This window comes from Syngnathoides biaculeatus, chromosome 5, assembly GCF_019802595.1.
Source record: "Syngnathoides biaculeatus isolate LvHL_M chromosome 5, ASM1980259v1, whole genome shotgun sequence".
Lineage (NCBI taxonomy): Eukaryota > Metazoa > Chordata > Actinopteri > Syngnathiformes > Syngnathidae > Syngnathoides > Syngnathoides biaculeatus.
In genome coordinates this window covers 18,378,281-18,401,026 of record NC_084644.1, presented here as the reverse complement: position 1 = coordinate 18,401,026, position 22,746 = coordinate 18,378,281, and the positions used below count along the sequence as shown (strand labels likewise).

The 22,746-nt window shown below is 41.3% G+C and overlaps 1 protein-coding gene across 2 annotated transcripts in view; it reads left to right on the top strand.

The window, feature by feature from the left end:
- Positions 1–22,746, top strand: part of ubr5 (ubiquitin protein ligase E3 component n-recognin 5) — a 163,307-nt gene that overhangs the window by 47,374 nt on the left and 93,187 nt on the right. For both annotated transcript variants that reach the window (XM_061818718.1, XM_061818717.1), the window contains exons 13-15: positions 6,623–6,740; positions 13,469–13,653; positions 13,801–13,910. In XM_061818718.1, coding sequence (XP_061674702.1) covers positions 6,623–6,740; positions 13,469–13,653; positions 13,801–13,910 — 413 coding nt within the window. The remainder of the gene's footprint in view (positions 1–6,622; positions 6,741–13,468; positions 13,654–13,800; positions 13,911–22,746) is intronic.

The window sequence follows — 22,746 nt, the reverse complement described above, 5'->3', positions numbered from 1 at the left end:
GGTACGACATTCAGGACAAAGAAAAATCAAACTACCAAGAAAAAAAACCGAGACATTTAGTTAATAGGCTCCCCGAGGAACACTGTTCACACCCTCCCTTACACATCCCTGAATAGACCTTACCAGGGAGGTTGAGGAGTGTTATCCCCCTATAGTTGTGACACACCTTTTGGTCCCCTGTTTTAAAAAGGGCGTCCCCAACCTGTCAATACAGAGAAACTGTCCCTAATATCCACACAATGTTACAGAGGAGTGCTAACCAGGACACCCCTGCAACATCCAGACCCTTTAGGAACTCTGCGTGAATCTCATCCTCCCTGTGGCTTTGCTATATGTGTACAATGAAGAAAATAAGTATTTGAACACCCTGGTATATTGCAAGTTCTCCCACTTAGAAATCATGGAGGGGTCTGAAATTTTCATTGTAGGTGCATGTCCACTGTGAGAGAGAGATAATCTAAAAAGAAAAATCCAGAAATCACAACGTATCATTTTTAAACGATTTGTGTGATACAGCTGCAAATAAGTATTTGAACACCTGAGAAAAACAATGTTAATATTTGGTACAGTTGCCATTGTCTCCAATTACAGAGGTCGAACGTTTCCTGTAGTTGTTCACTAGATTCCACACACCACAGGAGGGGTTTTGGCCCACTCCTCCAAACAGATCTCTAGATCAGACAGGTTTCTGGGCTGTTGCTGAGAAACACGGACTTTCAGCTCCCTCCAAAGATTTTCCATTGGGTTTAGGTCTGGAGACTGGCTAGCCCACGCCGGTACCTCGATATGCTTCTTATGGAGCCACTCCTTGGTTTTCTTGACTGTGTGCTTTGGGTCATTGTCATGTTGAGGGACCCAACATCTTCAATGCTCTGACTAAGGGAAAGAGGTTGTTCCCCAAAATATCACAATACATGGCCGCGGTCATCCTCTCCTTAATACAGTGCAGTCATCTTGTCCCGTGTGCAGAAAAACACCCCCAAAGCGTGATGCTACCACCCCATGCTTCACAGTAGGGATGGTGTTCTTGGAATGGAACTCATCATTAATCTTCCTCAAAACATGGTTCGTGGAATTATGACCAAAAAGTTCAATTTTTGTCTCATCTGACCACAAAACTTTCTCCCCTGACTCCTCTGTATCATCCAAATGGTCATTGGCAAATTTAAGATGGGCAGGGGAACCTTCCGTCCCATGCATGATTTCAAACCATGACGTCTTAGTGTATTACCAACAGTCACCTTGGAAACAGTGGTTCCAGCTTTTTTCAGGTTATTGACCAAGTCCTGTTGTGTAGTCCTGGGCTGATTCCTCACCTTTCTAAGGATCATTGAGACTCCACGAGGTGATATGTTGCATGGGGCTCCACTCTGATTGTGATTGACCATCATGTTTAGCTTCTTCCATTTTCTAAAGATTGCTCCTATAGTGGACCTTTTTTTCACCAAGCTGCTTGGCAATTTCTCCGTAGCCCTTTCCAGTCGTGTGGAGTTGTTCAATTTTGTCTCTAGTGTCTTTAGTTACATGTTTGAGTCTTACTGAATGTATAGGGTGGACAGGTGTCTTTGTGCAGCGAATGACCTCACACAGGTGCATCTGATTCAGGATAATACACGGAGTGGAGGTGGACTTTTAAAGGTGGACTAATAGGTTTTTGAGGGTCAGGTGTTCAAATACTTATTTGCAGCTGTATCACACCAATAAAAAGTTAAAAAGTCATACATTGTGATTATCTCTCTCACAGTGGACATGACCCTTTCGTAATTTCTAAGTGGGTGAAGTTGCAATATAGCAGGGTGTTCAAATACTCATTTTCTTCACTGTATAAAGGAGCTTTTTAACCGCCTTCAGCAAGGTAAAGTAGGAAACAGTGTGGCGGAGCATCGGTCGTTGTTAGAGAAAGTTCCATGTGCTGCCTAAAGAAACCAGTGGCTTCCTCTTTTCATTTTTTACAGTACGTATGTGAATTGTGCCATTGGATGTCACAACCAGTCATCCCTCACTCATTGAATCATATTGCAAAATGCCACAAATTGATTCTGTTATACTTTCAGTTTGCATTGGATTAGAATTTAATTAGAATATCTGTAAAGACACTGAAAGAGCGGTGCACAATTGTGCACGTGCGTAATTTACAGGGAACAGTGGCTGACTTCTCTTTTTTTTTTTTGGTGTGCCGTCCAGCGATCGACCAAGACTCGTGATTGACTGTTCGATCGCGATCGACGCATTGAGCACCCCTGTGCTAGATTTTCCCAGCAGAACCTCACAATACCTTTGGGCCTTCGAGGTTGGACTGGTTTCTTCCCCAACCTTCGGAAACCAACTCACCACCAGGTGGTGATCAGTTGACAGCTCCGTCCTTCGGTTCACCGGCGTGTCCACAACTTGCAGCCACAAGTCCGATGACAGGATCAGAAATTTGATCACGTAATGGCGACCTACAATGTCCTTGTGCCAATTGCACATATGGACATCTTATGCTTGAACATGGTGTTCGTTAGAAGAACCAATAACAGAGAACTACTAGAATTCTGATGTGGGGGCTTGTTGCTCTCAGTCACGCCCTTCCGGGTTTCATTGTCATAGCCCATGTGAGCATTTAAGTCCCCCAGCAGAGTGAGCGCGTCCCCAGTGGAAGCGCTCTACAACACGCCTTCAAAGGACTTCAATAAGCGTGCATACGCTGCACTGTTTGGTGCACAGTCACAAACAACAGTCATGACCCATCGTCCCACCCAAAGGCAGAGGGAGGCTACCCTCTCGTCCACCGGGATAAACCCCAACATACAGGAGCGATAATTACACCCACACTTGCTCGTCACCTCTCACCATGGGCAACTCCAGAGTGTAAAAGAGTGCAACACCTCTCGAGGACTGGAAGCAGAGCCCAAGCAGTGTGTGGAACTAAGTCCAACTATATCTTGTCGGAACTTGTTGATCTCACACACCGGCTCTGGCTCCTTCGCTGCCAGAGGGTTTACATTCCACATCATTAGAGCCTGTTTCTGTAGCCAGGGATTGGATCGCAAGGTCCCAACCTTCAGCCACCACCCAGGTCATGCTTCACCTGACCCCTGTGGTCCATCCCACACTTGGTGAGCTAATGGGAAGGGTAACCCATGTCACCCTTTCGGTCTGTCCCCGGTCGGGCCCCATGGATGCAGGTCCGGCCACCAGGTGCTCGCCTTCGAGCCCCACCTCCAGGACCACTGTCATAATGGAAGTAAAGTGTAGGCTACACCTTTTTTTATCATCACTAGGTGGCTGTGGCATTTTAGATTGAAAGTGTACAGCCTTTTAATAACCGCTGGATGGCCCCATAGATTTATCAAATGTGAAAGTTTTTTACATTTGTACCTTTGATTTACTCTTGTGGGCCACATAAAATGATGTGGCTGGCTGGATGTGGCCCCGAGGCCACCAGTTTTACACTAGTGTTATAACCAAAACTTTAGATTGAGCCATTTTTTTATCAGCCACTTGAAAATGCAGCTACGTTTTTGTGTGAGCACAGAGTATTATATCATGATCTTGGTGAATACTTGATTTGGATTACCTCAAAAAAGTCCGTCGGTATACATTAGCATCTGATATTATAGTTTGCTACTCTTATAACATTCCATTGTTACAAAGGTTATTTGCAGAACTCAGTTAGATTATAAGAGCAAACGTTGCAATCCAACACAGCAAGGCTGGTTTTCACAAAGCGCACAAGGCCCAGAAGCAAGGGTTTTATTAAATACTAAAAACATGAAAACCCAACGGTTCAGTTGAATGCGGGACAAGCCGAAAGGAAAAGTACCAGAGTATGTGACTGAAAATTCTATCAAACAATTAAGTATTCATGGCTGTGTATTTATGAGCTTAGACCAGCTGACAAGGATTAAAACAAATATTCTTTGTGCTACAAAGAGTTCAGGTTGTTCAAACTTAAATTAAACCTAAGCAATGAATGACAAAATAAATATTCCTTCATCTTTTGGGTACCTGACTCATTTTAATCTCTAGCCACATTTTTCACCTACTTGACTCAAGGTTTTCCCCCCAGCAGATCATCAGATGGTCGTATACTGTGCCATATGTCACACTGACTAAACGAGGCAAAAGCACATTTAAATGATGTTAAGGTTGCTATATGGTTGCGTACTGTACTTGTCACCTTTGTAACAAAGCAAGACACAGACTGTTGGTAAATGTCTTTTTCTACATGATTTTCTTGTTCAAACTTGTCCCAGAAATGAACTAACGGTAGTTCAGATGTAGTACATAATTCTAAATTGTAAACTAAGATCACTGCTCCAAAAACGAAGTTCATCTTTTTTCTTTTTTTTTTTTTTTTTTTTGCTTGCATTTCACGATGAAATGCTTGCACTTTTGGAAATGGCACGTTTGCCATTTTCTTTTTTTCAGTTCTCAGTTCAGCACATGTTGCATATTCCTGCTGTGCTTTCACGCCAAGTAACTTCACTTCAGTATTCTGTTTCCCACATTTTGGTGACAGCCACATTGTGTCATGTATGCCCGAGGGTGATTCTGTAGGCCTCACTCTGTTCTGGTTTTCAATTATTTTATTTTATTTTTCAAAATTTAACTAATTACCTGGGGTGCGAGACCACTTATTTCGAGTATTGCCTGTACTGTTGCACAAATTGGTTTAACAGCTGTACTGTGAAGTATCATATTTTTCAAAGACTATGTAGAATAGGTTCTAAATTGTTTGAGTGAAATTTTGAATGTAAGTACAAAAAAATCTCCGTAAAAGTCTGTAGGCCAGTCTGGACTAACTTCATAAATCCTGCCTGGTTTAGACTAACACAAACACAGACACTCCCATTTGTATTGAGTTGACCTGATATTGTTAATGCAATCCCTTGAAGAAATCGGAAATCATGACAAAGAGGCCTGATTTGTTTGAGATGGGGAAATGAGCCAAAAATATTTGGAACAGTTCATGCAGGTGTGAACAACAAAAGAAAAAAAAAGATGGAGAATGTATGATCATTGCTGTTCCATTAGATTTGAGAAAAGAGCAGACTCAGAAAAAATAAGCTGTTTTGACATACTCACAAACTCAATGACAAAAGATGTCATACCTTACAGACAAGAGAGATATTTAATGAACTGGACAACCAGCAAGCTTTCACCTATCTTCTTTTCCTTTCGCCTTGTTCCATTAGGGGTCGCCCCAGCATGTCGTCCTTTTCCATGTGAGCGTATCTCCTGCATCTCCTCTCTAACACCAACTGCCCTCATATCTTCTTTCATTACTTCCATCAACCTTCTCTTTGGTCTTCCTCTCGATCTCTTGCCTGGCGGCTCCATTCTCATCATCCTTCTTCTGATATACTCACTGCCTCTCTTCTAAATATGTCCAAACCATCAAACATCCAACCTGGACACTCCAAGAGGGAACCTCAACATCTTCATTTCTGCCATCTGCAGCTCTGCTTCCTGCTATCTTTCAGTGTCTATAAATCACTAAATGAACTGAATACCTGAAAGAAATGCTTACGGAATACAAACCCAGTAGACCTCTGAGATCGACTGACTCAGGTCAAATAGTAACATAATATAATAACATGATGAAGCAGCATTTAAAGTCCTCTACCTTAGCTATCTCGTCTACCTGTAGCCTCACTCTTCCTCGTCTAGTAACACCCTCAGAGACTACTACAGACTACTGCCGAATCATTAAGCAAACCTCTCACATTGGAGAGACACTTTATCTCTCTTTTCCTTCAGGAAAACAACACAGAATATTAAAATCTAGAACCACTAGGCTCAAAAGCACCACTTAGCTGTAAAATGCATTTGCTCCCCATCACCCAAAAACAGGAAGAACTAATGGCTTCTACACACCCCCTTTAAACATAAAATTAGTATAATGAACAAGATTACTGCAATACTGCGTGATCAAAAATCTGTGCAGTACTTGAATATAATCACTCCATATGAATGCACCATATAAATGCGAATATTCTTCCAAATATATACCTATCTTTTGTAAACAAGTACATTTTTGATTGTGTGCTTAAATCTTTTTTTTTTTCATCCCAAAACTACAGATTACCTGATGCCTAATTTTCATTTTCTCTTTGAAAGTGAGCAAGTTCTATTCTACATCTCCATTATAGCATTCACACCTAAAAAAAAACAAGACACTGGCGGGGCAAGCGCACAAAAGGTCATTTCGACCAAATCACATGTTATGAATATATATATATATATATATATATATATATATATATATATATATATATATATATATATATATAATTACATGAATGCACCTGATGATACATTATTGTGTGCAGTGCAGTTGAATCCAGAAAAAAATGATGATGACCTTTGTAATGGTTTTCTTCATTGAAATATGGAAATATGGCTGTATGGCTCAATCATGTTTTTTTATTTAAAAAGTGGTCTTGGGAAATTTCAAATGGTCCAATCCGTAATTCTATCGATTTTCATTCATTATGGTTATAGCTGTTTGGAGAGAAACAACAAACGATGAGAAACCAATGTAACACATCTGACATATGAAGTTGTCCATGTGATTTTCTTATAATGGAACGTAAGAGATGCATAAATATCAATGATCTGTATTATCTGTTTGTAGGGGTGTGGTGCCTTTTAGTCAACGGAAAAAAATGCTTGAAAAGGCCAGAGCCAAGAATAAAAAGCCCAAGTCCAGTGCTGGAATTTCCTCAATACCTAACATCACAGTTGGAACTCAAGTAAGAGCATTTTCAATTTTTTTTTTCATTTTTGTTATGATTCAGCTGCAGTCCATATGTATTGCTCATCTGTCTTGACTCACATATGATCTGAAAGTCACATCCTATTCTTAATCAATAGGGTTTAGTATGATGATGTTCCACCCTATACCACAATTAACATCTTTAATTCTTCTGGAGAGGTTTTCTACAAGTTTCAGGAGTATGTGTGTGCGAGTGCGTGTGTGTATAAATATTAATGTATAATAATATTTTCATTTATTTATTTGCAAATCTATGGTTAACGCTTCATTAAGTTCCAGCATCACATGCCGGTGTCGCTTTCAAAATAAAAGCTTAAAATGGCATTCATGTCCAATGCAGTAATATGAAAGTGTTAATTTTGAAGTTGTTCTTCTCATCACGTTGGTGAATAGGCGATGTCACTGTAAGCCATTATTGACAATAATTGTAGATTACTTTGACTTTCGGGCCCCCTGACCCAATGAAAAAAGAGAGGGAAATCACACCTGTAGTTCTTTGCAGTTTGTGACCATGCATGACTGACCAATGGTTGAACAGAACAATGGAGAGTTACCGTCCATGAAAATTCACGAAAATGATGACAGGGATTCTCATATGTAAAGTCAGTGCTTGAAACCTGAAGATAGTCTTTGCAGTCAGTCTTTGCATCAATTGTTTTTGCTTCCATTTGGAATTTGTGATTGCACGAAGAGGATATTTATTCAGTTAGCCATTACTCTTCTGTTTACTTATTTCTTATTTATTTATTCTTATTTTAAAAAAAAAACATAAAAAGCCAGATTACAATTTGTAAAAAGACACCAGGACAAAGATCTTAAGTTCTGGAGATGTCCTGTGGTCTGATGAAACGAAAGTGGAACTTTTTAGCCACAATGACCGTTACATCTGGTGGAAAAAGGAGGGAAGCTCATAGATCCGAGAACACCATAACAATTGCATGGAGTTGGCTGCATCATGTTATGAGGCTGTTTCACTGCATCAGCAACTAGAGGTCTTCATAAAACAGAGGGCATTATGAAGAAAGAACATTACATGGAAATCTTTAGGCAACATCATGGTCCACATTGACTCTAGGAAGCTAAAAGTTGGGCACAAATGGGTCTTCCAAATAAATGGACACTGACCTGAAGCATATTGCTAAAATACTTCAAAAGTCGCTTGACTTTAACAAATAAATTCAATATCTTGGAGTAGCCATCACAAAGTCCTGATCTGAATTCCATTGAAAATTTATCGGCAGATCTGAAAAGGCATGTGCGAGCAAGGCAACTGACAAACCTGACTCAGTTACACCAATTCTGTCAGGGGGAATGGGCCAGGATTCCAGCAGAATACTGTCAGAAGCCTGTGGAAAATAAACTTTGTTTGACCCAAATATGCAGTTTTAAGGAAAATGCAACTCCATACTCGGGAAATATAAGTAATTGTTTGGCCTCGATGAAAATACAAAATTTTCAAATACCTTCTCTCTCTCATTATGTGGCATTCAACAAAATTAAATTATTCTGTTGATCCTGGCTAACCTGAAACAGGAGAAGTTTAGTGTGATTTGACATGAGACTGAGACAAAACTAGAATTGTGTTTTTGCACAGTGTTTGTAAATTTGTGTGGCTCCAACTGTAGTACACGGTTTGACATAATTTGACAGGATAACTTACGACCTGATGTCGGAAGTGCTGACGTCATCAGCAGTAGGAGCGGAAATAGGGCTGTAAGTCATACCAGAAACAGGACGTTCAGGGCCAGAAATCCCCTCACCCATCCCGACTCGAAGTCACATTGGACATCATCATGCAGTATAAACATTTTTATTATTTAAACATAACTTTAAACATGACTACTGCTGCAGCATTTAATCCATTCAGTTTACTACAGTTTAGGGCAAACAAAAAAAATGCAGTGGTTCCGATTTCCTACATTTTAGAACTGTGGTCTATAGGTACATATTTTGACTCCATCTCCAGCACATGGTGACGTCATTTTCTTGTCAGTTATCGTTAATTAAGGCACTTTTGTGCATAACGAAATCAATGTTCATGAAGGCTTGGTCCCAAAACATGAAACAATGTCAAAAATCAGACATGGCAAAACATGAAAACGTAACTTGACTTGATCTTGCTCAGTAACGCTATGACATGGGACGAGGCAGTAATCTTGTGAAAATACTGTTTGCAGTCATGTTCCCAGACAGTGACATTGCTAAAAACTACCACTGTGGGGAAAGGAAGACTTCGTACCTGGCTCCATTTGGCATCGCTGCCCACTTTTCATCTCTACTGCCTCAAAGCCAAAATAGCCAGAATAGAGACTGACATATCAACGCTTATTGAGAAGGCTGACAGGCTGTGTGAGGAGGCAGAAGAAAAGAGGAATCTGAGGTTTATCACCGAGGCCAATGCACTCAGAGGCAGAGCAAAGGACAAGAAAGCCACTTTGGCACCTCTGCAGCAACAAAGAGAGGAGGCACTGGATAGGCTCAAGGAGCTAGAACCGGGGTGCTGAGACAGACATCAGTAGAAGACATTTGTGTATATAGTTGCAATTGTAATTAGAATCAGTTTTTCTGTATACTGTTATGTGAAGACGTTGACAATGGTCATATCAATGAGAACTACTACAAGGGGCGACAGGTGATCACTGTCACAGGTACTGAGGTACTGGAACATTTGATGAACCGAGAACGGTTGATGGCACCATTGGGTGAGTCTTTTTTCCTTACTTTTGATTTCCCACGATGGCCCTAAATTTTTCGTGTTGGCCCTAAAATTTTTTTGTGTCAGCCCTAAATTTTTCCGTGTCAGCCCCTAAGAATGCCCCTAAAAAGCCCTTAAATTTTTTTGGTCAGACTGAGTATGAACCCTGTGACGTGATGTAAAAATGTTAGGGTTGGCGGCAATTTTTTTAGTCTCAGTCGGGAAATCGGAACCGCAAGCTTGTCCAGTGTCCAATTAATGTTGCATGTTTTGGGGATGTGGGAGGAAACCGGAGTATCCGGAGAAAAGTCACGCAGGCACGGGGAGAACATGCAAACTCTATACAGGCGGGGTCGGGATTGAACCCTTAGAACTGTGAGGCCAACGCTTTACAGCTTCTCCACTGTGCTGCGGTCAAATCATATTTGCATATAATTTACTAAATACACTTGACTATTGCTGTATTTAAACCATTCTATTACTGGACGATATTAAATTTCAAACAGATGAAGTCCATAGTCTATCACTTTCAACACAAATCAATGTATTTTCATTATACCATTATTGTCCCTGAATTATTGTTACATAATACATTACATTGTCATAGAAAATACTTGGAGTACTTAATTGTTTGAAAAGTTGGAATTTCTGTACATTACTGTGATTAGCTGTGGTTATTGGTTGAGTTCATTCTGGACTTAGATTTAGACCAGGCTGTATCTCCCTGGGGCTGTGATGGACAATGCTGACACATCATTTATCATATGAATGCCTTGTAAGCAATACTAGCCTTGTCAGACTACTTTAGAGAATTATTAGTGGAGGTGCAGTGTAAGTTAAGGTCATAAGTGAGAAATTTCAATTTTAAAGTCCAGGTTGTAAATGTGTGTCTGTCTCTGAGGAGAAAGAGGGGTCATGACTTTGTCTGAGCCTACATACATAAGTAAGGGCTCCACGCCTCCCCTGCATACACATTACAGATAATGTAATTCCAAGTTATATAAAACAGACAAAAAAAAACTGGTTAGGCTATTTATTAGCTATATATTTAATGTATTAAAATGGATGGATGGATCAGCATAAATATGTTTTAAAATGAGTAGGTTAAAACAGTACTAAATAGTATATTTAGCCTTACCCTAAACGGGACAGCTTGGCTCAAAAACGGCAATAGGATGATGATGAAAAAGTTGTATTTTCCTGTTTTCAATGAAAAGTAAAAAAAATCAAACTATAAACTAAAGTAAAACATATCCATTATTCAAGGTTTTAAGGGTTTTGAAATGATTAAAACCTTTTAGGATTTTAAACTGCATGATGATGTCCAATGTGACTTCCAGTCAGGAGGGTTGAGGGGATTTCCGGCTCTGAACGTCCTGTTTCTGGTTCCACTCTTTTCTGGAAATAAGTGTTCACCACTGCCAATTTCATCCTTTTTGTGAAGTCCACCACCATCTGCCCCTCAAAGTTCCTTTGCTGAATGCCGTACTGACCCATCACTTCTTCATCCCCCGTTTCCTTCGCCAACATGTCCATTGAAATCTGCACCAATCATCTCTCTCTCTCTCTCTCTCTCTCTCTCTCTCTCTCTCTCTCTCTCTCTCTCTCTCTCTCTCTCTCTGTCTCTCTCTGTCTCTCTCTGTCTCTCTCTCTCTCTCTCTCCTCTCTCTCTCTCTCTCTCTCTCTCTCTCTCTCTCTCTCTCTCTCTCTCTCTCTCTCTCTCTCTCTCTCTCTCTCTCGACTACTTCATCTTCCAGAATTTCTCTTTCAACTCTGGGTCACATCTACCTGTGGCCCATAGCTGCTAATCACATTATACACAATACCCTCGATTTCAATTTTCTGCCTCATCACTCTTCTTTTAAAATAACCCTACTCCATTTCTCTTCCCATCTACTCCATGATAAAATAATTTAACCCCTGCACATAAATTTCTACCATTACTCGCTTTCCACTTGGTCTCTTGGATGCACAATATAGCAACCTTTCTCCTACTCATCATGTCAACTAACTCCTGAGCTTTTCCTGTCATAGTCCCAACATTCAAAGTCCCCACACACAGCTATAGGGTTATTGTTTCCCTCTTCTTTTTCTTCCGACTAAGCCGCTTTCCTCCTCTTTTTTGTCTTCGATCTACATGATCTGAATTTCTACCTACGTCTTGGAGATTAACATTTACAGGTGCGGTTGTAGGAAGCCCGGGCCACGATGTAACTGTTGTAGAATTCGTATGATGAACGCTCATATGTTTGGCACAGTTTTACGCCGGATTTCCTTCTTGACGCAACCCTCTTCATTTATCCGGGCTTGGGACCGGCCGACAGGTAGCACAATAATGTGCTGCCCAAAGGGCTGCAGATAATCAAAAACAATCAAATAAACAAAAGTCAGCACAAAAGATACACAATTTACATTCTACCTAATCTATGTTAAAGTTAAAGTCAAATGAAAGCAATCACAATAAACACAATCAGCACATAAGGTACACAAATCACTTACTACCTGTGTTAAAAATATAAAGGATATGGCGATTTAAAGGATACGTGAATAGAGGGGATTCAAACCAGAATGGCCTTCACGAGCAGTTCAAGGTTGAGTCGACGATTCATGTTTGGTCCTCGTTGTATACTCTACATAGGTAATAACGTTAGCGCGGTAGGCTAAATTGGGCCGAGCATCTTCAATGCAAACGATACGGCACCAATTTGGGTACTAAGATAAGACTTCATTAAATTTCCCAAGTCCTCACGACCCTTGTCGTACGGATAAGAGACGGTGGCAAAGTTTAAGATGCTACCAGCTTGAAGACCTACTAACTTCCTATTATGACCAAATTTTAAAATAGAGATATGAATCAACAAGCAAGTGGTGCATTTTCACATTCAAGTGATCTTTACCAGTTTTATATTAAGAGTACCACCACACATTGATGCAAATGTTTTTCCTTGGTTGATGCTTTTCTTACCAGTTAATATTTTGAAATCATAATTAAGTAATAATTGATCTGAAGAAACTTGTGATCAAATTCGCAGATATGTCTTTGAGGGTGGTCCTCTAGAAAATTTGATATATTTTCTGCCGTTGAGAACAACACAAGAGTAAAAGTTTGGATAGGTGCCTGGATGTGAGGGAACCACTGAGGGGATGACTTTTGAGACCTGTCCATTGCTTAAAGCTGTTAATCATTTCCCTGGGATTTCCTGTGACATTTTGACTTCCTGGAGGGGGCCCTCTTTGGTACTTGTTCACTCTCAAAAGTTGTCAATCTATTGACATTGTGTTATCAATCTAGTAACAGGTGTTTAGATAGGTGCCCAGATCTGACTGACCACTGAGAGGATGACTTGGGGACATCCCTAACCAGTCTATTCCCTAAGGTCATAAATCATTTCCCTGGAATTTCTGGTTGCGAATTTCCGTGCTCCTGGCTTGGGGGATTCCTGGTTGGAGATTTCTAAATGTTTCCCGTATGACAATCGGTTTGGGGGGGGGTCCGTTGATTTCTGGACTGGCCATTTTCTTTTTCCAGTCCTATTTCCGTACTATCTCCAGCTGGATATTAGGTCATTTCAGATAACGTCAGCACTTCCAGCATAAAGTCATAAATTACCATAAAATTTTTGGCAAGTGTATACTATTCTCTCTCAGGTGAACAAATACTTTTGGAAATATATTTTATCTCACTTGGTGTCATTGAGTTTGGTACCGCAAAACCCAGCTGAGATGGCAAGGCAAGCTTTGTTTATAAAAGGTGTGTGCCATGCTCTTGTCACATTTCAGTGTTGTAATTTCTCATTGATTTTCAGCCAATGAGTCAATTAACTCTAAAGTATCTAGCTCTCTACTATTAGGGTACAGTACCTGGGGTTATAACCCTGTCAGATGAGTGCCAACAAGTGATACAGCATGTGTATTTTTGATCATGACCTGATAAAAATTTAACTGAATCCTCTCGCATACTGATTGTTTAACCTTGGACAATTCCCCCACCCCCCAACACATTTCCTTAGGTATGCCTGCGGAATAATCCTCTCTACCATGCTGGAGCAGTGGCCTTTTCAGTTAACGCAGGGATTCCCAAAGTCGGCGTCTTGTTGGAGTCTGTGTGGAATATGAATGACAGCTGCAGGTTTCAGCTCCGTTCACCAGAGAGCCTAAAGAACATGGAGAAGACAACTAAAACTCAAGAAGCTAAGTCAGTTTCACTGTATCCCCCATTTTTTTCATTCAATAAATACAATCCAATTGACTTCAAGTTTTCCATCTATGCCTGCTAATTGTATAAATGAAATAATTCAGCTACAGTATATCAAATGAACCCAACTCTGATTATATCCATTAGAGCGGAAAGCAAACCAGAGCTGGTGAAGACTGAGATGGGCCCTCCTCCTTCTCCAGCTTCAACATGCAGCGATACCTCCTCCATTGCTAGCAGTGCCTCTTTGCCGTACAGTATGTCTCTTAGAATTCTACTTTTCTCTCGGGCTTTCAGCCTCAGTACCACCTGTCACTCACTCTGCTCTGATTAGCGCTATGACTTTGAAACAGATGGTGCACAGGCTTTCATCATCATCCGGCGGCTGACCAGTGGTTTTGGATCAGGGGGGGTGGTTGGGCGGTTAAAGTGTGTATGTTTGTGTGTGTGTATGTATGTGGGTGAGTTTAGAGGGGCAGTAAATTAAATGAACACTTACCAAATAGAATAAATTAAAATATTTCAGTAAAAAAAAATATCATAAATATATACATGCATACAGTGAAGAAAATAAGTATGTGAACACCCTTCTATATTGCAAGTCCTCCTAATGAGAAATCATGGATGGGTCTGAAATTTTCAGCGTAGGTGCATGTCCACTCTGAGAAAGGTAATCTAAAAAGAAAAATCCAGAATTCACAATTATGATTTTTTTGTGTATCACAAATAATCATTAAAAAAGATTTATTTGTGTGAAACAGCTACAAATACATTTTTGACCCTCAAAGACCTGTTAGTCCGTTTTTAAAAGTCCACCTCCACGCAATGTATTATCCTGAATCAGATGCACCTGTGTGAGGTCGTTAGCTGCATAAAGACACCTGTCCACCCCATACAATCAGTAAGACTCAAACTTGTAACATGGCCAAGACCAAAGAGCTGTTCAAAGACACTAGCGACAAAATTGTACAACTCCACATGGCTGGAAATGGCTATAGATAAATTGCCAAGGAGCTTGGTAAAAAAAAAAAAAAAAAAAGGTCCACTGTTGGAGCAATCATTACAAAAAGCAAGAAGCTAAACATGAATGTCAATCTCAATCAGAGTGGAGCCCCATGCAAGATATCACCTTGTGGAGTCTCAACGATCCTGAGAAAGGTGATCAGCCCAAGACTACACGACAGGACTTGGTCGTCGTCGTCTTTTCTTTTCGCCTTGTCCCGTTATGGGTCGCCACAGCGTGTCATCTTTTTCCATCTAAGCCCATCTCGTCCATCTTCCTCTCTTAACACCCACTGTCCTCATGTACTCCCTCGCAACTGTTTTATAAACTTTGGCCTTCATCCTAGAGGAGACTCTTCTGTCACATAGAACACCAGACACTTTTCGCCAACTGTTCCACCCCGCCTGGACCCATTTCTTCACTTCCTGACCACACTCTCCATTGCTCTGTATTTTTGACTCCAAGTATTTTAGTCGTCCTCCTTCGCTCTCTCTTCTCCCTGGAGCCTCACACTTCCCCCTACACCCCTCTCATTCATGCACATATATTCTGTTTTACTTTGGCTAATTTTCATTCTTCTCCTTTCGAGTGCGTGGCAACATCTTTCTAATTGTTCTTCAGCCTGCTCCCTGCTTTCACGGCAGATCACAATATCATTGTTTTCTCAGGTGTTCAAATAACAAATAAATCGTTAAAACAATCATACATTTTGATTTCTGGATTTTTCTTTTTAGATTATCTCTCTCACAGTGGACATGCACCTACGATGAAAATTTCAGACCCCTCCATGATTTCTATGTGGGAGAACTTGCAATATAGCAGGGTGTTCAAATACTTATTTTCTTTACTGTACGTATGTATATACAGACAAAGAAATCAATATAAATGTAATAATATGTACCTAGTGGAATACCTTTTCTTATAAAGCACTGGATCATGCATGATGTTTATAGTTTCACCTATTTGGCATTTTATATAAATACAGTGACTTGAATTATGTCTGCAAAATATTTCACTGTACATATGAAGTTTGTCTCCACCAATCAGTGGCTGACTAAAGTAATTTCTTTTAAATCATTTAAATAAACATAAGCTTTCATGTTCAAATAAAACAAAGCATAAAAGAAAGACATGCATGATTTATGTATTTCGTTTTGACTTCATAAATGCTGTTTAAGGTTAATGGAATTCTGACTTTGAGTTCATGTCAAACTGCATTATGAGTTTGTATTACGTGGGGAAAAAAAATTATTTGGGCTGAACAATAACTATTGATCCGATAATTATCGAATCTATACCAAAAAAAAACAGGATGGATAACGAGTGGCGCCATACAGCGACGTGCTGTTTGTTAGCGCCTGCTGATTGCATTAGCTTGGGATAGTCTAACCTCACAAATTCTTCACCTGCAACACTAAAACTTTTCAATGGCCACAATAAATTAACATATAATCGCTAGCACTTCCTAAAATTACGATCATCCAATGAGCTTATAATTATGACACTCTTGTCCTTTGAAGAGCACATCTCTGTGAGACCAAGCGGCATACAAAGTCGCTAACTCATAGCAGGTCAAGCCTACACAGGAGTAAGCGGTGGCAGTTCGGCTGCATGCAGATGCACGGTGGGCTAGCAGCTAAGATAAAGGCTAACACCTTCAGAACACCACAATTACACATATACCCTTGCAACTGTTTGGGGGATGAAACATGAGGAAACACTCTTGTCTTTTGTAATTTTAAAAATATATTTAGAAAGAGAGAGACTTTCAAAGTTACAAATGCTTTGCATGTCTGGATCAACCAAGCACCAGTACTGGCAGTACATGCACACCTACAGTTGTCCAGTCATCGACTTCAACCAGACAGAAGTCAGGCTTTATGAACGTAGTTCAATACACGAAAACGGACTCGTTAAAGGCAGAGATCGTGTGGACTTAAAAAGTGATCTGCAGCCATTACAGTTAGAAATCTTGTGAAAATAATTCAAAAGTGTTTGTAGTCATGTTTCCAGTGCCATTGCTAAAAAGTACCACTTTGGGGAAAGGAAGACTTCGTACTTGGCTACATTTGGCATCGCTGCCCACTTTTCATCTCTACTGAGGCAGAAAGTGAAGGCTGAATCAGAGTATGTCCTCCTCTTTGAAGAGTCTCTAAATCATGAGATGCAAGAGAAGCAGCTGGACATTCTTGTGCGATTGTGGATGGATGACCGGGTCTGCACTTGCTACCTCACATCTGAATTCCTGGGACATTCAGCAACAACTGATCTTCAGGATTGTCTGGACCCTGTCGTTTGTGACTTCGGTCACCTAAAGCTGCTCCAGCTCTCGATGGATGGCCCCAATGTTAATTGGAAGCCGTACAAATCTATTCAAGAAGTAATAGAAAAGATGACCACCTGCTGGATGCTGCAGACTGGAAGCTGCGGTCTACACATCCTCCATAATGCATCATTTCGAATCGGTTGCGAGGCAGCTGGATGGGGGGTGGAAGATTTTCTGTCCAGCCTCTACAACTTGTTTCGCGATACACCTGCCAGGCGCGAGGACTTTAAACAAGTCACTGGATCCAACACTCTCCCTCTCATGTTCTGCAAGCACAGATTGCTTGAAAACAATGTGGCAGAGAGCGCCATCACCCTGATTCACACATACGAGATTATTGCGAGGCAGCAAGGACGAAGATGGTGACCTGCCAAACCAACAGCTCCTTCACTGTTGTTCAGAAACCAGCACAGGACCCCATCTTTGTTGCCAAGCTTCACTTCTTTCTTATGTGTGCCAGGCTGATGGAACCATTCCTGAAACTGTACCAGACTGACAAGCCTATGCTTCCCTTCATCGCAAAGGACATGGGCACCCTCATCAAGACTGATGGAAAAGTTCATCAAGCCTGAAGTCGTTAAAGAAAAGGCAGCCTCCCTCACTGGCCTTGTCAAGATTAATGTGGGTGACAAGTCACACTGGGTGGATTTATCAAAAGTAGACAAAGACTTTGCTGCTGAGAGACTGCTTCTGAAATCTGGCATTGCAACTGACCGTGTAAAGCAGGAATTTAGGATGAGCTGCCAAACTTTCCTGGTAAACATGATAGAAAATATAAACCATATACAGTTTAGTCCACCTACTAAGCTGGATGGACCTTCGGCAGATTGTCATGAAAGATAAGAAGGAGAGAAACAACAAAAAACTCCAAAAAAAACCTTGAACAGCATGGTGGATCACAGAAGGGTGGGGGAAAGCAATTACGACAGGATTATGTTCCAGTATTCCAGACTGAGTGAAAAGATTCAAGAAGATGAGGAGATGAGGGTCGCTTTCTGAGTTCAACATCTCTAAGGACAGGCTGGACACTTTCTTCCACTCCACTCTGCATCAGCAGGAAAACAAGCAGTTCCGGGAGCTATGGGGCGCCATAAAGCAGCTGCTGCTCCTGTCCAATGGACTGGCATCTGTGGAAAGAGGCTTCTCCACAAACAAGGAGGTCACAGAGGACAACCTAAGCAAGGAGTCACTGATTGCTCGGTAGCAAATAGTGGAGGTGATCCAGCAATATGGAGGGCCTGACATGGTGCCTATCACAAAGGACCTCTTGGTCACTACGTCTTCTGCCAGAAGTAGTTATGTCCAGCATCTAGAGGAAGAAAAGAAGAAGAGGGATGCATCAAAACAGGCAGAGAAGAGGAAGCCATCTAAGGTAGAGATAGACAGCCTCAAAGCCAAAAAAGCCAGAATAGAGACTGACATATCTACAGTTACTGAGAAGGCTGATGGGCTGTGTGAGGAGGAAGAAGAAAAGAGGAATCTGAGGTTTATCAACGAGGCCAATGCACTCAGAGGCAGAACAAAGGACAAGAGAGCCACCTTGGCACCTCTGCAGCAACAAATGGAGGAGGCACTGGGTAGGCTCAAGGAGCTAGAGTAGGGGTGGTGAGACAGACATCAGTAGACAACATTTGTAAATATGTGTATATAGCTGCAATTATAGTTATCTGTTTTTCTGTAGACTATTATGTGAAGACATTGACAATGGTCATATCAATGAGAACTACCACAAGGGGTGACAGGTGATCACTGTGACAGGTACTGATGTACTGAAACCTTTGATGAACCAATAATAGTTGATGGCACCATTGCGTGAGTCTTTTTTCCTTATTCTTGATTTGCCACGATGGCTCGAAATTTTTCGTGTCAGCCCTAAATTGTTCGTGTCGGCCCTTAAGAATGCCCCTAAAAAGCCCTTAAATTTTTTTTGGTCAGAGTGAGTATGAACCCTGACAAAATACATTTGGAAAAAGTTACAAGGACAACTAAGTAAACTCCGACTAAACAATGGGATACTATCGTAAACTATGGGATACTGGGATAATTTGTTGATTATAGATTATTTTGTCATAACAAACACCCCTTTTGATAATCAAATGAAAAGAAAAATCAATAAAAACGAAATGAAATCTTTTCCTTTCGGCTTGTCCCGTTGGGGGTCACCACAGCATGTCTCTTAACACCAACTGCCCTCTTGTCTTCCCTCAAAGCATCCGTCAACCTCCTCTTTGGTCTTCCTCTCGATCTTTTGCCTGCCAGCTCCATCCTCATTACCCTTCTACCAATATACTCTCTCTTATCTCTGGACATGTCCAAACCACTGAAGTCTACTCTCTCAAATGTTGTCTCCAAAACATCCAACTTTGGCTGTCCTTCTAGTAAGTTTTTCTAAACTTGTCCATCCATCTCACTCCTGGAGAAACATCTTCATATCTGCCACCTGCAGCTCTGCTTGCTGTTATCTCTTCAGTACCACCTTTAATCTGTAAATCACAGGTGGCCTCACCACTTTTTATAAACTTTGCCCTTCACCCTAGCAGAGATTCTTGTCACATACCACACCAGACACCTTCTGCCAGCTGTTCCAACCTGCTTGGACCTGTTTCTTCACTTCCTTACCACACTCACCATTGCTCAGGATTGTTGACCTCAAGTATTTTAAGTCGTCCACCTTCGCTATCTCTTCTCCCTGAAGCTTCACTCTTCCTCCTCCGCCCCTCTCATTCACGCACATATATTTTTTTTTTCTACAGCTAATCTTCATTCCTCTTCTTTCCAGTGTGAACTTCCATCTTTCCAACTGTTCCTCCGCCTGTTCCCTGCTTTCACTGCAGATCACAATATCATCTGCGAACATCACAGTCCAAGGGGAATCCAGCCTAACCTTGTCTGTCAGCCTATCCATTACTACCGCAAACAGGAAGGGGCTCAGCACAGAACCCTGATGCACTCCCACCTCTACCTTAAATTCTTCTGACACACCAACGGCACATCTCACCGCTGTTCTGCTACTCTCTTACATGTCCTGTAACATATTTCATAACATATCTAACATATTTCTCCGCCACACCAGACTTCCGCATGCAGTACCATAGTTCATCTCTTGTTACTCTGTCATAGGCTTTCTCCAGGTCTACAAAGATACAATGTAGCTCCTTCTGACCTTCTCTGTACTTTTCCATGAGCATCCTCAAAGCAAATAGTGCATCTGTGGTACTCTTTCTAGGCATGAAACCATACTGTTGCTCACAGATACTTACTTCTGACCTGAGTCTAGCCTCCTGAAACTGACATACGCAATAACAATATCGGTGCCAAATTTTCAAAAAGTCAAACCAGCGTTGAAGTTCTAATTTTAACAGATTTTACCAAAGTGCTTGTCTGTTTGTAGGTAAAAAGTACTCCAAGCAGTGATCCAGAGGAGCCAATGGGTACACTGGATTGCATGATATGCATTTTTAATGGATGTGGAACAGTGGTCTATAGTGTTATTTGCCCTCGTTGGACATTTTACTTGCTGCTTATACTTACGGAGTTCATGGTTAAGTTGAGCTGTGTTAAAATCTCTGAGGATAATGACCGGAGAATCTGGGTGTAATTTTTCAATCCCATTTATCTTCTCTGTGAGCGATAGCAGTGCTGCGTTCATGCTAGCTTGAGGTGGAATATAAACACCGACTGGAATGAAAGATGTGAACAAACGTGCCTTTCCAACTTCCCCCTTACTAATCATTGCCACTTCCTGGTCCTCCACACTTGCCTCTTCTACTGTTCCTTCCCATTTTCTTCCTTCATTAACTTCTCCAAGTTCCATCTATTTAGTACACTACTGCCACCAGTGAACACATTTCCATCTCTATCCTTCGTCACCCTTCCCGACTGCACATCCTTCCCATCTCTATCCCTCTCTGGCCAACCTGTATAGATCCTTTTATCCTTCGTTCATGTCCAACCTGGTTTCCATGTCCTCATATGCCTCTTGTTTAGCCTTCACCACCTCTACCATTGCCCTGCGTCGCATCTCAATATATTCCTTTCGCCTCTCCTCAGTCCTCTCAGTGTCCCACTTTGTCTTCTCTAACCTCTTTCCTTGTATGACTTCCTGTATTTGGAGTTCCACCTTCAAGTCTTCTTTTCCCCTTTCCTACCAGTAAACACACCAAGTACTCTTGCCTGTCTTTCTGATCACCTTTGCTATAGTAGTCCAGTCTTCCGGGATCTCCTCCTGTCCATCGAGAGCCTGCCTCACCTCTTTCCGAAAGGCCACACAAGGCCTTACTCAGGTCTCACCTCATGGTTCTTTGCTCTACCTTTGTCTTCTTAATCTTCCTCCCCAACACTAAATTAATCATACACGCCACCATCCTATGTTGTCGAGCTTCACTCTCCCCTACCACTACTTTACAGTCAGTAATCTTCTTCCGATTACATCGTCTGCACAAAATGTAATCCTCCTGCGTTCTTATACCTCTGCTCTTGTAGGTCACCCTATGTTCCTTCCTATTCTGGAAAAAAAAGTGTTCACTCCTGCAATTTCCATCCTTTTGAATTGTCCACCACCATCTGTCCCTCAGAGTTCCTTTCCTGGATGGCGTACTTACCCATCACTTCTTCGTCGCCCATTTCCATCACTAACATGTCTATTACATTCTGCACCAATCACAACTCTCTGTGTCTGGGATGCTCAGAATTACTTTTAGTTTCTTCCAGAATTTCTCTTACAATTCTTGGTCACATCCTACCTGTGGGGAATAGCTGCTAATCACATTATACAGAACAACCCCAATTTCAAGTTTCAACTTCATCACTCGATCAGATATCCTTTTTACCTCCAAGAAATTCTTCGCCAGCTCTTACTTTAAAAAAAAACCTGCTACATTTCTCCTCCCTCCGACTCCATGGTACAATAATTCAAACCCTGCTCCTAAAGATCTTGCCCAACTACCTTTTTACCTCTTCTCTTGGATGCACTATATAGCAACCTTTCTCCTCATCATCATGTCAACCAACTCCTGAGCTTTTCCAGTCATAGTCCCAACGTTCAAAGTCCCTACACTCATTTGTAGTGTCTGTGCATTCGTCTTCTTCTTCTGGCAAAGAATCCGCTTTCGTCCTCCTTTTCTGTCTTCGACCCACAGTAGCTGAATTTCCACTGACGGCCCGCAGGTTTAACGGTGGCGGGGGTGGTCGTTGTTAACCTGGGCGACGACCAATCAGGTATGGGATTTTTTAGATGAATGCTCACATTTTATGGCAAAGTTTTAAGAATGATGCCCTTCCCGATGCAACCCTCTGTATTTATGCGAGCTTGGGACTGGCCTTCAGATTGCACTGGCTCGTGTCCCTGTAGGGCTGCATTTCTCAATCTCTTCTATGTCCTTAGTTTTTATTGTTTTGTTCTTTTTAAAACGACTTTCTCCTCTTCCAACCTTTCTTTTAAATCTCGTAACTGCCGATACTTAAACTTCCCGTGACTGGAAAAACAGTTAGTTACTCATTTCTCTACCGATAATATAGATATCTCTCCAGATTTCCATCTCATGTGGGTCATCATTGGTTTTTTTTTTTTACACTGGTAAAACCCTGTTTTTGCTCTTATCACTGGTTTTGCCCTTCCACTCACCATTTTATATGAGTGATTCTCTTTATCACAGTATTCGAACGTCTTTGAAATTGTCAGGGCCTCAAACCCCTAATTGTTCTGTCTTTGGGACACAAATCCCTCACTGTCAGATCTTGAGGCACTGACCCGCTCACTGAATTT